A 15,073-nucleotide genomic window follows, 5' to 3' on the forward strand; every position below is an offset into this window, starting at 1 on the left:
AGAGCTTTAGGTCCGGCATGGTGATTCCACCAGAGGTTCTTTTATCCTTGAGAAGAGTTTTTGCTATCCTAGGTTTTTTGTTATTCCAGATGAATTTGGAGATTGCCCTTTCTAATTAATGCCTGATTGGCTTGCTAGCTGCAACTTGAATTTGGGGGCATTTCCATTAGTCACCATGGTCGAGTGGCTGGCTTGCACAATCCTTAAGCTCCCCACAGAATATTTTAATTTCTTTTAAAATTATTAAAAATTGTATTTTCCCCATTTTTATTAGTTCTCTGAGAATTTTGTACAACGCATGGTGTCCATATTCACCCCCACATCCCCATTTCTGACAGTGCTATCCCCCCATTCCCTACCCACCCAACTCTGCATGCATTTTTGAAATCCATCAAATACAGTTTTTTCTGGACCCATCCTACTGGATATGTGGCCTTCACTGGAGGGAGGTCAACCCAGCAGGGTGCCACACCCTTAAAGAAAACTGACTCCCTCTCCCAGCCTCTACCAACTGCCAAATAGCTCCTTAGTTAGTGGGAGGTCTTAATGCCCACCTCTCCTCTCCATGCTAGAACTCTGTGTGGCCTGAGCCCTGCAGGCCTGGTGCATACTGTCATGGCTATCATTAACTCATGTACACAACTGCCCTGCTATGTCCCCCAAACACCATTTCTTTGTCATCATTTACCACCTATGATTTTTCTGCCCCTTCTTCTTCTGCCATGATCCCTGAGTCTCTGGTGGAGGAGTATCATGCAGGTGTCCCATTCAGAGGTGTACATATAATTTTATATATGTATGTAATATATATATATATGTAATATATATGTATGTATTATATATGTGTAATATATATGTATGTATATATACATATATGTGTATATATGTGTACATATACATACACACACACACACACACACACACACACACACTCAGTTTTTCCACAAGGTTTTATAGTTAATGACTACACCTCAGTGCACACTGCCGCTTTGAATGTGCTTCTATGGAGTCAGCCCCTGTGCCACAGTGGCCTCCTGGTGGGTGGTAGTGTATACTCCTACTCACTAGTTGGGTGACATTACCAGAAACATTATGCATATTAACAGAGCAGCAGCAACTTTGCACAGCGAGACCTGCCTGGTAGCGAGCCAAGGCCCCACATGGCCTGGAGCTCAGAACAGTCAGCTGCTACTCATGAGGGTAGACCCAGCTCTTGGCCAGGCCTGGATCCACCAAAAAACAGGAAGAGGACACTTCTTCTGCATCTGCTGATGAACTCCAGCTCGGAGTGGGGTTTAATGGAGACTTCTCCACAAAATAGAACCTTCTATAGAGTGTCAGGGAAAACAGAGATGAGCATTCATCAGAGTATGTGAATACTTGTAAACTGCATTCTTCCCCAGGCCTTGGTGGGTGCATTGTGCATTTTTCTTAAGGCTAAGTAAATGAAATCAAGGCATTCCAACAGACTTAAATTACAGGGCTCTCTTCCTTTCCCACAAGGAAAGCCGTGAACTTATCCTATGGCATTGTTTTAAGCAAGATGAAATTATAAAACTCCATAACAGACAACCAGTCACTTCTGGTGATAAAACGAAAACATCAAAGCATCATCAACCTAAATTATTTTTATTTCTAACACCCTCTCCTCGCTTAGTGGGACAAAAAAAAGTTAACATGAATTGCAAAGGAAATAAAATGTAGCAAATTAAATGCCTTTAGTTGTGCTAAAATGCCTTTTAAACAGGAAAAAGAAAGAAAGAAAGAAAGAAAGAAAGAAAGAAAGAAAGAAAGAAAGAAAAAAAGAAAGAAAGGAAGGAAGGAAGAAAGGAAGGAAGGAAGGAAGGAAGGAAAAAGCAGCTATAATGCACAGAAAATGGGACGTTCTATAAAATGCCTTCCACAAAGGAAACTTTCCACAAGGTATAATCTGCTAGAATGATAATGGGTTCCTATCACTCTTTTTGAAAATGTTGTTCTTCAGTTTTGATGCACTTTCTGGTCATTTTGAAAGGATTCTAATTGCCAGAACAATTAAACACCCATCGCTTTTATTGATGACACGACAACCCCCCTGTCTCTTCCAGGCCACTCTGCAAAGCAGCAGCTTAGCTGTATTTTCATCTATCGTGTGCACTGCCTTTTTTTTTTCTTTCCTGTTAAACGTGCTAGTTTCCACTGAGACGGTAAAGGATGCCCTAATATAAAGTAATGCTTTTCTATTAAAAATACTTCCCAAAGTGCTTTGAAGTCAGCCAGAAAGCAGATGTGCATTTGCATCGTGTCCCACAGTGTACGAGGCTCAGCAGCCCAGTCAGCTTCTTCACTGTGCCCCTCTGCAGATTCTAGCTCTGGATGTTCAGTCCCACACAGCAGCACCAGGAGTGGCAGTCCTCACAGGGCAAAAGCGAAAGGCCACACTTAGCTAGGCTCCCCACTCCCTATAGGTGTGTGTCTGGAGACTCCTATTTTCATATGCATATGTATTAGGAAAAAAAATCACTTCCACTCCAGTGCGACCATCTATCTTAAACACGCATAAATTTAATGACCCTCAAATCATATCCAGCAGCCATGTGTAAACCAGTCTCCCCAGAAGGGAAGGTTCCAGCACCTCCCACAAGCTATCACTAGAACAAGCAAACAAGACAAAAACAGAACCAAGCAACACAATCAGTAAACATAAGTAGAAAGCATGGCTTGACCAAAAGACCAAGGGAAGACAATACAGACAGTCTTTTCCAGTGCACACGGCATTCAGAACAATCCTGTACTTTTCAGGGAGTGGAGGTTAATGGTAGAGCACCTGCCTGGCCCCTGCGATACCCGATGTTCAACTATTACCACATACCATATAATTATGTATCAGGTAACTTGCTCAAAAGTATAAAATACCTTGAAGTTATCCTACGAATCCATGTTCTTTGATCATAGCATAATGCAAATTAGAAATTTATATAAAAAGCACATATTCTACACCACAGATATGTGCAAGTTAACTATAAAATCACCTCTGATGGAAAAAGAAACCATGAGCTGGATTTCCAAAGAGCAATGAAAGAGTCTGTGTCAGTCTCATGGTGATGGTGGTGGCGGTGGAGACTGGGAAATGCTAATGCCAGGATGGTTTATCGCAGTGTGGGTTTGGACTTGTTGGGAATTGCATTGTCCATAGTATCCTATATTCTCTGCTAGGGGCAAACTAAAGATGAGTCTGGGAGGCAAAAAGCACACCAAGTGAGCCATCACCGGACATCTTCATAGTCAGACGTGCCTGAGGATGGACAGTGCCCTCAGACAGCTGGTGCTGAGCTTGGCATTCATCTTACTGGGGGCTCTGCTTATTTCCAGCCATGGCTGCTGGTGGACAGCAGCTGAGTAGACCTGAGCTGCAGCAGGCAGGAGCCACACAAAAGCAAGAATTTCCCACTGACCCTTCTTCAGTGCTTCTCCATCCCAGCTGCCCTTCAGTAAATGGCCATGCTAATCTACACACACTTCCTGAATGATCCAAGCTGGTGCTTGGAGAGTTAATTCTTATGACCGGATAATTATTGCTCTCCTTTCAAGAAACAGTTGATAGTATGCTACCAGACCTGAGAAGAAAATGAATAGTCATCAGGAGTGACAGAGTCACCATGTGATCTAAAATGCCCAGTGCTACAAATGTTTTCATCAGGGATAAGGTCCAACGCAAAATATGGAACCTTACTCTTCCAGAGGACCTAGGTTCCAGTCCCAGGGAATCCAGGACCCTTTTCTGGCCTCTGTAGGCAGCAGGCAAACATGCATGGTGTACACGCATACATTCAGGCAACACACGTGCGCGCGTGCGCACACACACACACACACACACACAAACACACACACATGTCCATGCCACAGTGATTTCAAACGGTATTAGTCTAGTAAACCCTTTCAAATGGAATTGTCTCTTGGTATAGTGATGGTACAGGGGGTGGTGTATTAGTGTGGCTGTTTTCTGTATATGTGGTGGTTGCTAAAGAGTCAACAACATTTCTTTTCAGCCTACAGATATCTGGACCAAGAGAAGTAAAACTAGACACAGTAAACCAGACACAGGGAAATGATGTGCCATCCTTCCTTTGGGCATGAAATGAGTACTCTTTACTGAGTGACACTGGGTTCTGAGCTTGATGCTATCAATGGATGGGATATGGGGGAACATGTGCTGTCCCCCTGAAGAAATACAGGAAATATAAGAGACCAGGTAAGTGGTCTGCACTATTAATTAGAACTGCTCATCATTCTAGGACACCTCTGTTGTGAATTTATCATGAAACTTGATACAATTCCCTTCCTTGAGGGTACAATGCACTTGCAATACCAACCTGAGAGGTACAGGTAAGAGGACCAGTTTAAGTTCAATACATAGCAAGTTTGAGGCCAGTGGGGAATACGTGAGATCCTGTCTGAAAATAAAATAAATAATAAAAGCAAAAAAAAAAAAAACATAAAACAACAACAAAAACAAAACCTCAAAACCAAAACAAGTAACTATAATCAACGATGCCCCAAACAAACTTTAACTAATCATTCTAGCTTCATTTCCACTGCTATAATAAAAAATTCTGGGCAAAAGGCCACTTAGAGGAGAAAGGGTCTATATTGCCTTAAAATGCTGGTTTCCAATCCATCATAGCAGTGCAACCACTACTTATTATCACAAGCACCCAGGAGTACAGCGACAGTGGGCATGTGTGCAGTTACGAATGCTCATAATGCTGCCTGAACTTACACAGTCCAAGGCCCAAACTCAGGGAATGCTGCTGCCCACAGTGGACTGCGTGTGCCCACCTCAATTAAAGCTGTCAAGACAATCCTCCACAGGTATGTCCATAGGCCAGCCTGATCTGGACAGTCCTGCCCTTGTTGAGACAGTCTTCCAGGCGATTCTAAATTGGGTCAAGATGGCAATTAAAACCAGCAGTAGAACAACAACCAAAACAAGTAACTTAAACCAATGATTCAGGACAGTCCACAACAAAACGCTCACATGTGGGCTTCTGATGTATGGGGGATTGGTGAAGAATAATTACTACTACTACTACTACTAATAATAATAATAATAACAATAACAATAATGATGCTCATCAGTAAAAGTTGGTTTTCTACAAAAAGACAATGTGCACCTGGACCTTAATCTCTCACAGTGACACTGCTTCTCAGCATCAGATGGGTGCACCCTGAGAATGAGATGAGAATTCCATCATAAATGAAAATACCGTAAGTGTAAAATGTATTTAAAATAAGCTGAGGAGCTCAGCTTAGCCACGGCATCATGGATTCTAACGCCTGGGCTCCTCTCCTTCATGATAACCTAACTAAGAGTGGGTTGTGCTACTGCTAGCCAGCATTGCCAGAGAGGACATGATTACATGGCATCCTTCTAAAGTAAGGACTGATTCAAAGATGCAAGCACAGTTCCTACAGAATAGATACCATCTTCACACTGTAGTGAAGTCAAAGGAAGGTCTTACATTGCACTCTCATTAATATGTACATGTGCATTGTGTATGCACATGTGTGCACGATAAAGTGAACAAGTGCAAGTTGAAAACAGCTGAAAATGGGCAGGAGAGATGGCTCAGTGATTAAGAGCACTAACTGCTCTTCCAGAGGTCCTGAATTCAATTCCCAACAAACACATGGTGGCTCACAACCATCTGTAATGGAATCCAATGTCCTGTTCTGGTGTGTCTGAAGACAGCTACAGTGTACTCAGATACATAAAATAATTTTTTTTTAAAAAAAAAGAAAGAAAACAGTAGAACACAATTTAGCGTGAAGCTTACACTGGGAGGGAGATGGAGCACAGAAATAAATCACAGGGCAGATGCGGCCCACCCTGGATTAGTGGCTGTTTATTTTCATGTAAGTAAGTAATCCAGATGTAAATCAGGGAGGATTGTGCTCAGGAAGGGAAGATTAATCAGGCTAATCGAACGAACGATTAATCCCACTCTGCACCTATTCCCAATTCCAAAGTGCATGGCTGTTATGCCTAAATCATCTGCAGTCTCTTGTGGGGACGGATTAACTCTGAGGTTCACCATATGTTGAGCTACACTCACATCTCATCACCCCTTCATCTGCACTCAGCTGCTCATGCCAGTGAGTTTGTAATCTGTAGCTTTCCTTGACTCTGCTAATAGAGTCGTCCGAAGTTTTCTTTCCTTTCACATGTGTACAGGAAACTATTGCCTTGAAACATAAAATGCTGTATCTGATTCCTTTAAAATAACACAAGAAACTAAAACACACACTATACACATTGACATACATGCACTACACACAACAATTCAGTTGCTAATAAGTGCCTAAGAGTGGTAGCCAGTACCGCTGTGCTCTACCTTGTAGCTGCAATAGCAAACCGTGATGCAAATGAAGGATGCAAATGGGAAGCTTCATCCACCCTAAATCACTAACTTCTCTACCAAGAGCCTTTAGGAGGCAGAAACAGGCAGAGCTCTGAGAGTTCAAGGACAGCTTGTCTACAGGTCTGCAAACTCTAGGACACTCAGAGCTACAAGGTGAGAGCCTGCTCCAACAAAACAAGCAAGCAAGCAAGCAAAGAAACAAACAGTGGACTGTTGATATTGGCAATATTGTATTGGAAAAGACTTACTCTCATAAGTCTCTCATACACAATGACCTCTGGGGAAATTGCCAGAACTACAGTAGTCTACAAAAGGGCATTAGATTGTATAGTATTCCTGCATATTTAAATTATTTTATAGTATTTACTCCATATATTCCAATGCCCATAATCATCTTTTTTTTTTTTTTTTTTTTTTGGTTTTTTCGAGACAGGGTTTCTCTGTATAGCCCTGGCTGTCCTGGAACTCACTTTGTAGACCAGGCTGGNTCACTTTGTAGACCAGGCTGGCCTTGAACTCAGAAATCCACCTGCCTCTGCCTCCCGAGTGCTGGGATTAAAGGCGTGCGCCACCACGCCCAGCTGCCCATAATCATCTTAATCACTAGCCTTTTAATTAGGTTGAAATATAATTTGTCTTAAGAATCTTTAAAGATCATGACTCCTCTCTCTCTGTCTCTGTCTGTCTCTCAGTATGTGTCTCTGTGTATATGTCTGTGTGTATGTGTGTGTTTCCATATGTCTGTGTATCTGTGTAATATGTGTGTGTGTGTGTCTATGACTTTGTTCTATGTGTGGATATGTGTACCTGCATGTCTATGTCTGTGTGTGCATGTGTCTGTGTGTGTATGTGTATCTGTGAATGTGTGTCTGTGTGTGTCTCTTTGTGTGTGTACCTCTCTCTGTGTGTCCCTCTCTTCCTTCTTTCTCCCTCCTTCTCTCCCTTGTGTATTACTTCTTCTTTCCCTTCAGCACAATGTTCCCTCAAGTTCTGGTGAGCCTGTAACTAGCTGCCCAGTTGGTTCATGATGGTTTCCAGGTAGATATCTCTTCCTGTGTCCACTGCTCTCATCTGAGTCTGGCTTCTCTAGACAAAAGTGCAGACCAAAGTAAGGGGGGGGAGAGGGGGTAAGAGAGAGGGAGAGAGAAAGAGGAGAGAGAGAAGAGAGAGGTAGGGAGGCTCAAAAGGAATTATTTGTAACATTGCCAAAAGGTTGGATCCAGACAGTCCTTCTCCTGGCCTCCCCTTACCCTTCCATGGGCTTTTGTTGTATCCTTACACAAAGAGGGCATTGAATCAGCACAGGACTAATTTTTTTCAAAAGAAACAAACATACAAAGTAACTCAATAACTCTTTTCTTTCTCTCAAGCCACCTGGGATTTGCAAACCAGGTATGTGTGTATATTTCTTAGTCTAATACCATGTTATCACAGGGTAAACATTACTTTATTACTCTTGGTAATTTTACTTAAAATTTCTCAAAGGCATTGAGAAGTATCAAAGACAATATAAATCAAGTTGGCAAGAACTTTTATGATGGGGAATGTTAAAGTTTTGTCAAAATATGACTTGTAACTAAGCTAGCCACACTTCTTGTCTTCCCCTTTAAAAAATAAATCAGTAATAATTATATTATTATTTATTATTAATGAATAAATAAATGGACATATTTATCATATAAACAGAAACACAGCCCTGGTCTTTCACATCCAGGATTTAAGACCTCCAATATTCATTTTATTTTCTTCCTGAAATATGTCTGTCGATACAGGCCCTTGACAAGGAGATCCTTCTGTGGTATAAACACAGTGACAAGGAATATTATATGTCTCATCTTGTCCTGAATACTCATAAGATTTATCATTCTTAACTCACAACGAAGACCCATTTGTATGGTTCTGCTCTGTATTTTACTTCATGGAAGGAATTGAGGAAAGAACAGATGACTGAACTCTGTAGGGTTGTCTACTAAGAAGCAAAACTGAGGGCTAGATCCAGGTAGATCAACCATGCTGTGCTTTCTGGTGGCTGTGCGTGAGAAACGCCACAGTGTGTCAAACAGAGGGCAGCAACTCCCTTTCGGGTTGTGCTAACCATGAGTTGAGAGAAAACCCAGGTAGAGATGGATCTACCTGAACTTCCCCAGCAACACAAGGGTTAAACTTCTCTGTGCAATTCACAATCATTCCAACTATGAAGCAGAAATCAATAATGGCTGGGTGTTCAGAAAGGGCTTAATTCTCCAGGAACTTGAATGGGAATACACAACAGAGGAAGGAACAGGGACCTCAGGTAGACAGGGTCTTAATGGAAGAGCCCAGAAGGACCAGCTATCCACCAGAAGTAAACAGTCACTGAAGAGAGATGATGTCAGTGTATCGACATGAGATGCTTGCTGGTGAATCACCTGGGATAGTATCAACAGAGTGACAGCCTCCGTACGGGCTCAGAAGGTATACGGTGACTTAAGAAATGAGGCAAGTTAAGTGACAACAACCCATTTAATCGACTAGTACCCCAGTGCACTCTGCCTGAACACATGCCAAAACAATTGCAGACCAAGCATGTTACCGTCATTAGGACCACCAGGAACTGTAGTACCTCAGCTCTAACTGTTGATGCTTTTCAATACAATCCATGACTTTAAAATATCAGTACAGCTCAAAGGAGTGGCTGTCACAGGCCATATTGCCCTGTTAGGACCTTCTCTGACAACAGGAATGCCACAGATGGATTCTCTGCTTTATGGGGCAAATCCTAGGAGTAGTCAGTATACTGAAAGTGATGGATGCCGCCATTTCCATGAGCAAGTTGAAGAAGCATTCTGCCCATCCTTCACCACAGAAAGAGGGGAACGAGATGCAACTATCACAGAGAGAAGTCTGAGCATGTTCACAGCAGGGGAGGGGGATTTCCACCAGGAAACTATGAAAGTCAGGGATGGAGAGTCTCCAGACCTGCAATGTTCCCTACAGCATTGTGTTGGGGAAAGCTCAGAGCTCAGGGATCTTGTCGCATCTCTGCAGCTACATGACCTGGATGAAATTAATTTGGCCCTCTGGGTATGAGTTTGTGCATCTGTGGAATGAGTACGCCTCAGTCCTACCACTAGTTGGCTATGGGACAATGACAGTGCATCTCTGGGGGACCTTGTGATATTAGATGCTCCCAGAGTTGCTTCTTGGTCATTTGGACCATCTCTTTCTGAGGCAGATCCAATCTCATTTGACAAACACATGTGGTAAACAGATGTCAGAGCATGGGAAGGAAGAAGAGCAAAACTCCAAGTTCTTAATCATTTTGCTTCATACTCCCTAGACAGGCTCTTCAAACTTCAAAACACAGATGAGGATTGCCTTGACCTCTGTACCTTCTGTAGCACTGAGACTGTAGGTGTGCACCATAAAGCCTCCTTCCTTCTCTACTGCCATTTTTTAAACAGAGAACTTAATATCTGTGGGCTGCTTTCTCATTTCAGTTTTCACCTGCATAGTTCTTTATATTACAACCACCATTCCTGTACAAATTTAAGAGTTTTCCTTGGCCTTTGTGTAGACTACAGGTAAAATCTAAAGTGGAGTGACTTAGTGACTGGCTGGCTGCAAATTATACACACCTGCAGAAAAAATATTGTTTCTATGCCTAGGAATGCTTGGAAAGGTGGATCTGTAGCCACCTCTGTTCTGGTGCTTAGGAAAATGCTCTGTTTCTCTTGGACTCCTATAATTCTGAAACTACAAAAAGCACACACTGAAACCTCTGTTCCTTAGTCAGTCGGGGCATGTCTGTCTATCCTCCCAGACTCCAGCCTTCTCAGAAGTGGGTGATCCTCCTACCAACAGCAGGTGCTGAAAGGCTGGATCAATCAAGACATGTTCCCTCTACTAATGCTCATGTCTGTTTCTTTGTTTTGAAAGATGAAATTTCTTTGCAGTAAATACATGAAAGAAATTGTCTGTTATATTTGCCCTTAGGGGAAATTAATGAATACTGAAAAGCACTTGCCCCTTCTGGTTGCAAACACTAACTCACCCTGTCACTGCAAACGAGGGTGGGTCGTGAGCTCAGCTGCACATACCACATATTTACCGTAAATAAAAGTACATATTCTTACTTCAGGATATGTTCCAAGACCTATTTTATTAAAATGTCTGACTACTTTAAATTTATGAGAATATAACGTTCCCATTCAAATACTGACTACTCCCAATCATAAATTTTAGTCAAAACAAACATATCCAGAGCCACCTGGTATTTTGACAAACAAAATTTATGTCAACCTTTCTTAACAATGAAGGCAATTTTTAAGAAAAGCTGGCAGATTTTGGACATAATAAATGAGAGGATTTTGTTCTGAAAGGAGGTTTTCATGCATTCAGTAATGAAAGCCAGCTCTAAAAATCAAAGTGACATGATATTTACTACTTACTTTGGTCAGATTAGGTCTAAGTTTTCTCTTTCAGGGTCACCCTGACAACCATTCATGAGGCACTTGGTAGGGACTCAGCAAACCAATGTCAAAAAAAGCATAAATCAGTTTTTTTTTTATTGAAAATTTCACCAGCAAGCAAAGAGTGTGCGTGTTATCAACAGAATGTCGATATACAAGCTATCCCAAGAATTGCTCTATTTTATTTAAGTCATCTTAGAATAATTCTTAGCAAGAATGACATTTAACCTCATTTTTAGGCTTTTAGACTGAAAACAAGCAATTATACAATACTGTTGAGTTTCAAGTCACCTTTATTTTTATGAAATAATGAAAATACATCAAAGACCAGTAATGTTAGGGTCAGAATGAGAGAACCATAGATGGACCACAGATTGAAATCAAGTGATATAAAAGTTTAAGTGTCAATTAAGACAATACTAAATCAAAAGACATGATTATTTTCCCTCTTTATTTACTTTCATTTATACCTTGATACAAGGCTTCCTGTAGTTCACACTAACCTGGGACTCATAGTGCACTGAGAATGACCTTGTATTTCCTGATACTCTTCCTCATGTCTGCCGCCCTGGATTTCAGGAATATAACTCAATGACTGTTGAATATGGTGTTGTGGAGTCTTTCACCTACTAAGCTAAATCCCTAGTCCCCCCACCCTTTTCATTTTGAATATAAATTCAAGACCAACTCACATAAAGAAAGCAGAAAGATTTCCATGTACTTGAATACCCTGGGATCATTTTGTGACCCAAATATACTAGAAGATAGGAGCTGTGTATAAGAAAACTGTCACCTGTTTTGTTACTGTGAGAACTCATGAAAGAGAGACAGAAATCAAAACCAGACAGATGCATGGGAATGAAAGAAACTATCCAAGAGTTTAGGCAGAAAAATCCCAGATCTATTTCACTGTTGAATCACATGAGGGCTTAGCTATTCCAGAGGGTGCTCCAAGATGAGACCCCTCAGAAGTCAATGTCTGCTCAGTCCGAAGTAAGACCGCATCTCCATCCACGTAAGTATGGCTCTAACTCAACCCTACCACATCTTTGGTGCTCCTACCTTAACTGCCTTTGAATATCTGGATGGGGGCGTTTTCCTGTTTGAAAGTGGAGATACTGCCTACAATTTTTCAAGAAACAAAAGAGAGATAAGTCTTTGTGAACCTAGGGGTCACACAGTCTCTGCTCCTGTGTCGCGGTATTGGAGGACAGCGCCCACATCCCTCAGGCCTTTCTCCATTCATAGAACGCTGGAGCCCTGTTCCTCACCAGAAGGTAACCTTTGGACCAGATCCAGGCATCCTCCCTGGAACATGTCTGCAGTTTACACTGAAAATTTACATAGTGGGCATGAAGCCAGCCAGGAGCATGGAGGAACAGACTCCATTTCATGTCGTGTATGGATCTTGCTCTGGGTGACAGCCAAGCTAGGGAAATACCGACTCTGGTTACAATGATTTAGCTGAATGAAGACAGGTGTGGAAATGATGAGCATACTAAGGAAACACAACGATGCCCCTTAAAATGGCATGAGGCCCTAGCCCTAGCGGAAGAGCTGTTGGCTGCTGATGGCTTCTGCAAGACGGGGTGGTTTCCCATGCACCAAAGGATAATCTCACTGCTATGCACACATGGAAGGTTTTTGTTGTTATTTTGTTTTGCTTTGTCTTTTGGTATTAAAGAAGGGAGGGAGATAGACTCTGGAGAGATTGAGGGAGTTGAGTGAAGTCGGATGTGATTAAATACATTGTATATGGTATTTATCTATGAAGGTTTCAAAGACTTTTTAAAGGCTATCTTTCCAACATTTCAACTAAGCAAAACAGAACATAAAAGAGACTCTTTAAGGACAAATGGGAAGAACAAAGGCAACTTAGAAAAGGGAGCCTTAAGTCCCTTAAGTTCTCCTGGCATGAATTTCTCACGGACCCATTCAAGAGTACCTAATTCAACGTGGTTGAAGTTGGAGCGTTCTAACCTGGAAAACAAACTAGTGTGCCTGGGGAACACGAACTTCGCACTTGTCTCCCTAGACTAATGGCACTATAAATAGGCCATCACCTGCTCCTCTCCATTTAGGAAGGAACCAGCCAGAAGGATTTGAATTACTCACAAACAGAAACACTTAGGAGGAGCACGTTTCCAAAGGACAACTGTGATGTTTTCTTGCCAGCAACGTGAAAGTGAGGTGAGGTCTTTAAAGACTGTTGGCCCCGCCCGTGATCCCGCCCCCTTCCCCAAATCTCTTTTTAAGTTCTTTTTGGTCTTATAAGTAGTGACAAGCAAGTGCGGCAGGGGTGGGGCTGTCGTCTTCTCACACCTAGGTTACCAGGATCAAAGGAGCTCCCTGCTTGGCCTGCTACTGGAGAGGGCCAGTGACGTCATGGTCTGCCACGTTGGATTATCTTTCCTTACCTCATGGAACTCAATCAGAAAACAGGACCCACGCTCATGGGGGACATTTAAAAAATTGTGCCGTGACGGAAACTTTTTCCCCCCCGATTCATAATGTGAGCGCCATATGGTTCGGATATATAAAACGAATTGTCAAATACCTAACAGAGTTTTTGTGTCCTTGAGGCAGCGTGAGCTGAATCTGCTTGAGACTGGTGAAAACAGGCATGTCTTTACATCCTAAGCTCTGGGAACACGGTTCAGCAGAAACATCCCTCATTATCCTCTAACCACACAACTCATGAGCTGATCCAGGCCTCGGACAGGACAGTCTGCACAGGCAAATCATGGTCAGGGGGAAAAGTTTGAACCACACTGAAGAGAAGGGAGCGCTAAGAGGAAGTTACCGCCATCTACAGATTTCCTTTCAGGGCTCCAGGGAGCCAGCCTGAGATTCCTGACTGAAAATTATGAACCAGAAAAACTGACATCAGCTACTGGGCTGCGTTAATGCCTCCAGTCGTGAAAACATGCTTTAACCATCGGCAGGGAACCATGATCGAGTCCTGCACTTCTCTAAAAAGGGGAAAGCAGCGAGGGTCCCTTCCATTTTTAGCTCACTTATAGTCTCTGGAGATGAGGCTTGGGCATCTGCTCAACACTCCATCACTTTCTCTCTACATGGCTAAGCACGGAAAGATTCAAAAGCCAAGATGCACAACATTATCTGGCTTTCATTTTTCGCTGTCATGAACTGCTTTCCCAAAGCAGCTTGTTTTTAAGAGTTAAATGATGCCCAGACCAAACTCAGAGAGGAGAGCCGGGGGCGTTCCGCGGACAGGGATGGGAGGCAGCTAGCGCGCCAAGGAAGCCTGAGGACTGCCTCTGCTGCGGGCAGCGGCGCCGGGAGAAAGCGCAGAGTTGGCCACGGGGCGCAGAGATGCTGAACCCACACGCCCTGCCCGTCCACCTGGAGCACGCCCTGGCAACTTTATTTTGGGCAAAGCCTTCCAAGGAAACTTTTCCTCTGTCCACAGCTCTCGCCCTAGCCAAGCCGGCCTCGGGCAGGGCACAAGGGGTGAGGAGCAGCCTGGGGCGGGACACGGTCGCCTGCGCGGTCCCCTCGGAGCCACGGGGAGGCCACTCACCAGCCCGAGCGCGAAGAAGACGGCGAGCAGGGCGAGGCAGGCGCCCATGACGATGAGCAGCAGGAAGACGATGAGAGGGTGCTGCTGGCTCATGCAGTAGTAGGACTCGTAGAGCCAGTCCCGGGACCGCTGCAGCCCCTCGCCGCCGCCCGCCGCCGCTGCCGCCGCCGCCTCGGCGCGGTCCCGCAGGTAGCGGCGCCGCCGCATCGCCTCCTGCCACATCGGGGCGGCTCGCGGGGCGCCCGCCGTGCGCGCCCTGCCCGGGCAGCGCCGCTCTGTGGTCGCCGACCGCCTGCCGCCCCCGCGCTTCGCGACCCGCCGGCTGCCCGCCCGGAGCTGTGCTCAGGGGCCTCGGGCGCGGGCGGAGCTCGGAGCCCCGAGCTGGGCGCGCTGACGCGCGGGCGGGGGCCGGGGGCGGCCTCAGGGCAGCTCCCGGGCGCCGCCGCCGCCACCACCGCTCGCGAGGGCGGGAGCCACCCGGCCCCTCGGCCCGCCTCGCCCCACCCCGCGCGCAGCGCACGGGCCTCCGCGCAGGGGCGGCGCCGGCCCGCGCCCACCACCGCCCCCCGACGGCCAGGCTGGGCTCCAGAGAAAGCTGCAGACCGAGTCCTTGCCCTCCAGCCTGTCGCAGGCTGCACAGTGGGGCGCCCCCTCCTCTCGCTTTTGGACTCCAGCCA

The 15,073-nt window shown here is 44.5% G+C and overlaps 1 protein-coding gene across 1 annotated transcript in view; it reads right to left on the reverse strand.

Moving 5' to 3' along the window:
- The window catches only part of Adcy2 (adenylate cyclase 2), a 389,152-nt gene extending 374,288 nt beyond the window's left edge, over nt 1-14,864 (reverse strand). Inside the window, exon 1 of the mRNA XM_021179908.2 lies at nt 14,397-14,864. Coding sequence (XP_021035567.1) covers nt 14,397-14,618 — 222 coding nt within the window. The 5' untranslated portion in view covers nt 14,619-14,864. The remainder of the gene's footprint in view (nt 1-14,396) is intronic.
- Between the last annotated feature and the right edge of the window lie 209 nt (nt 14,865-15,073).

This window comes from Mus caroli, chromosome 13, assembly GCF_900094665.2.
Source record: "Mus caroli chromosome 13, CAROLI_EIJ_v1.1, whole genome shotgun sequence".
Lineage (NCBI taxonomy): Eukaryota > Metazoa > Chordata > Mammalia > Rodentia > Muridae > Mus > Mus caroli.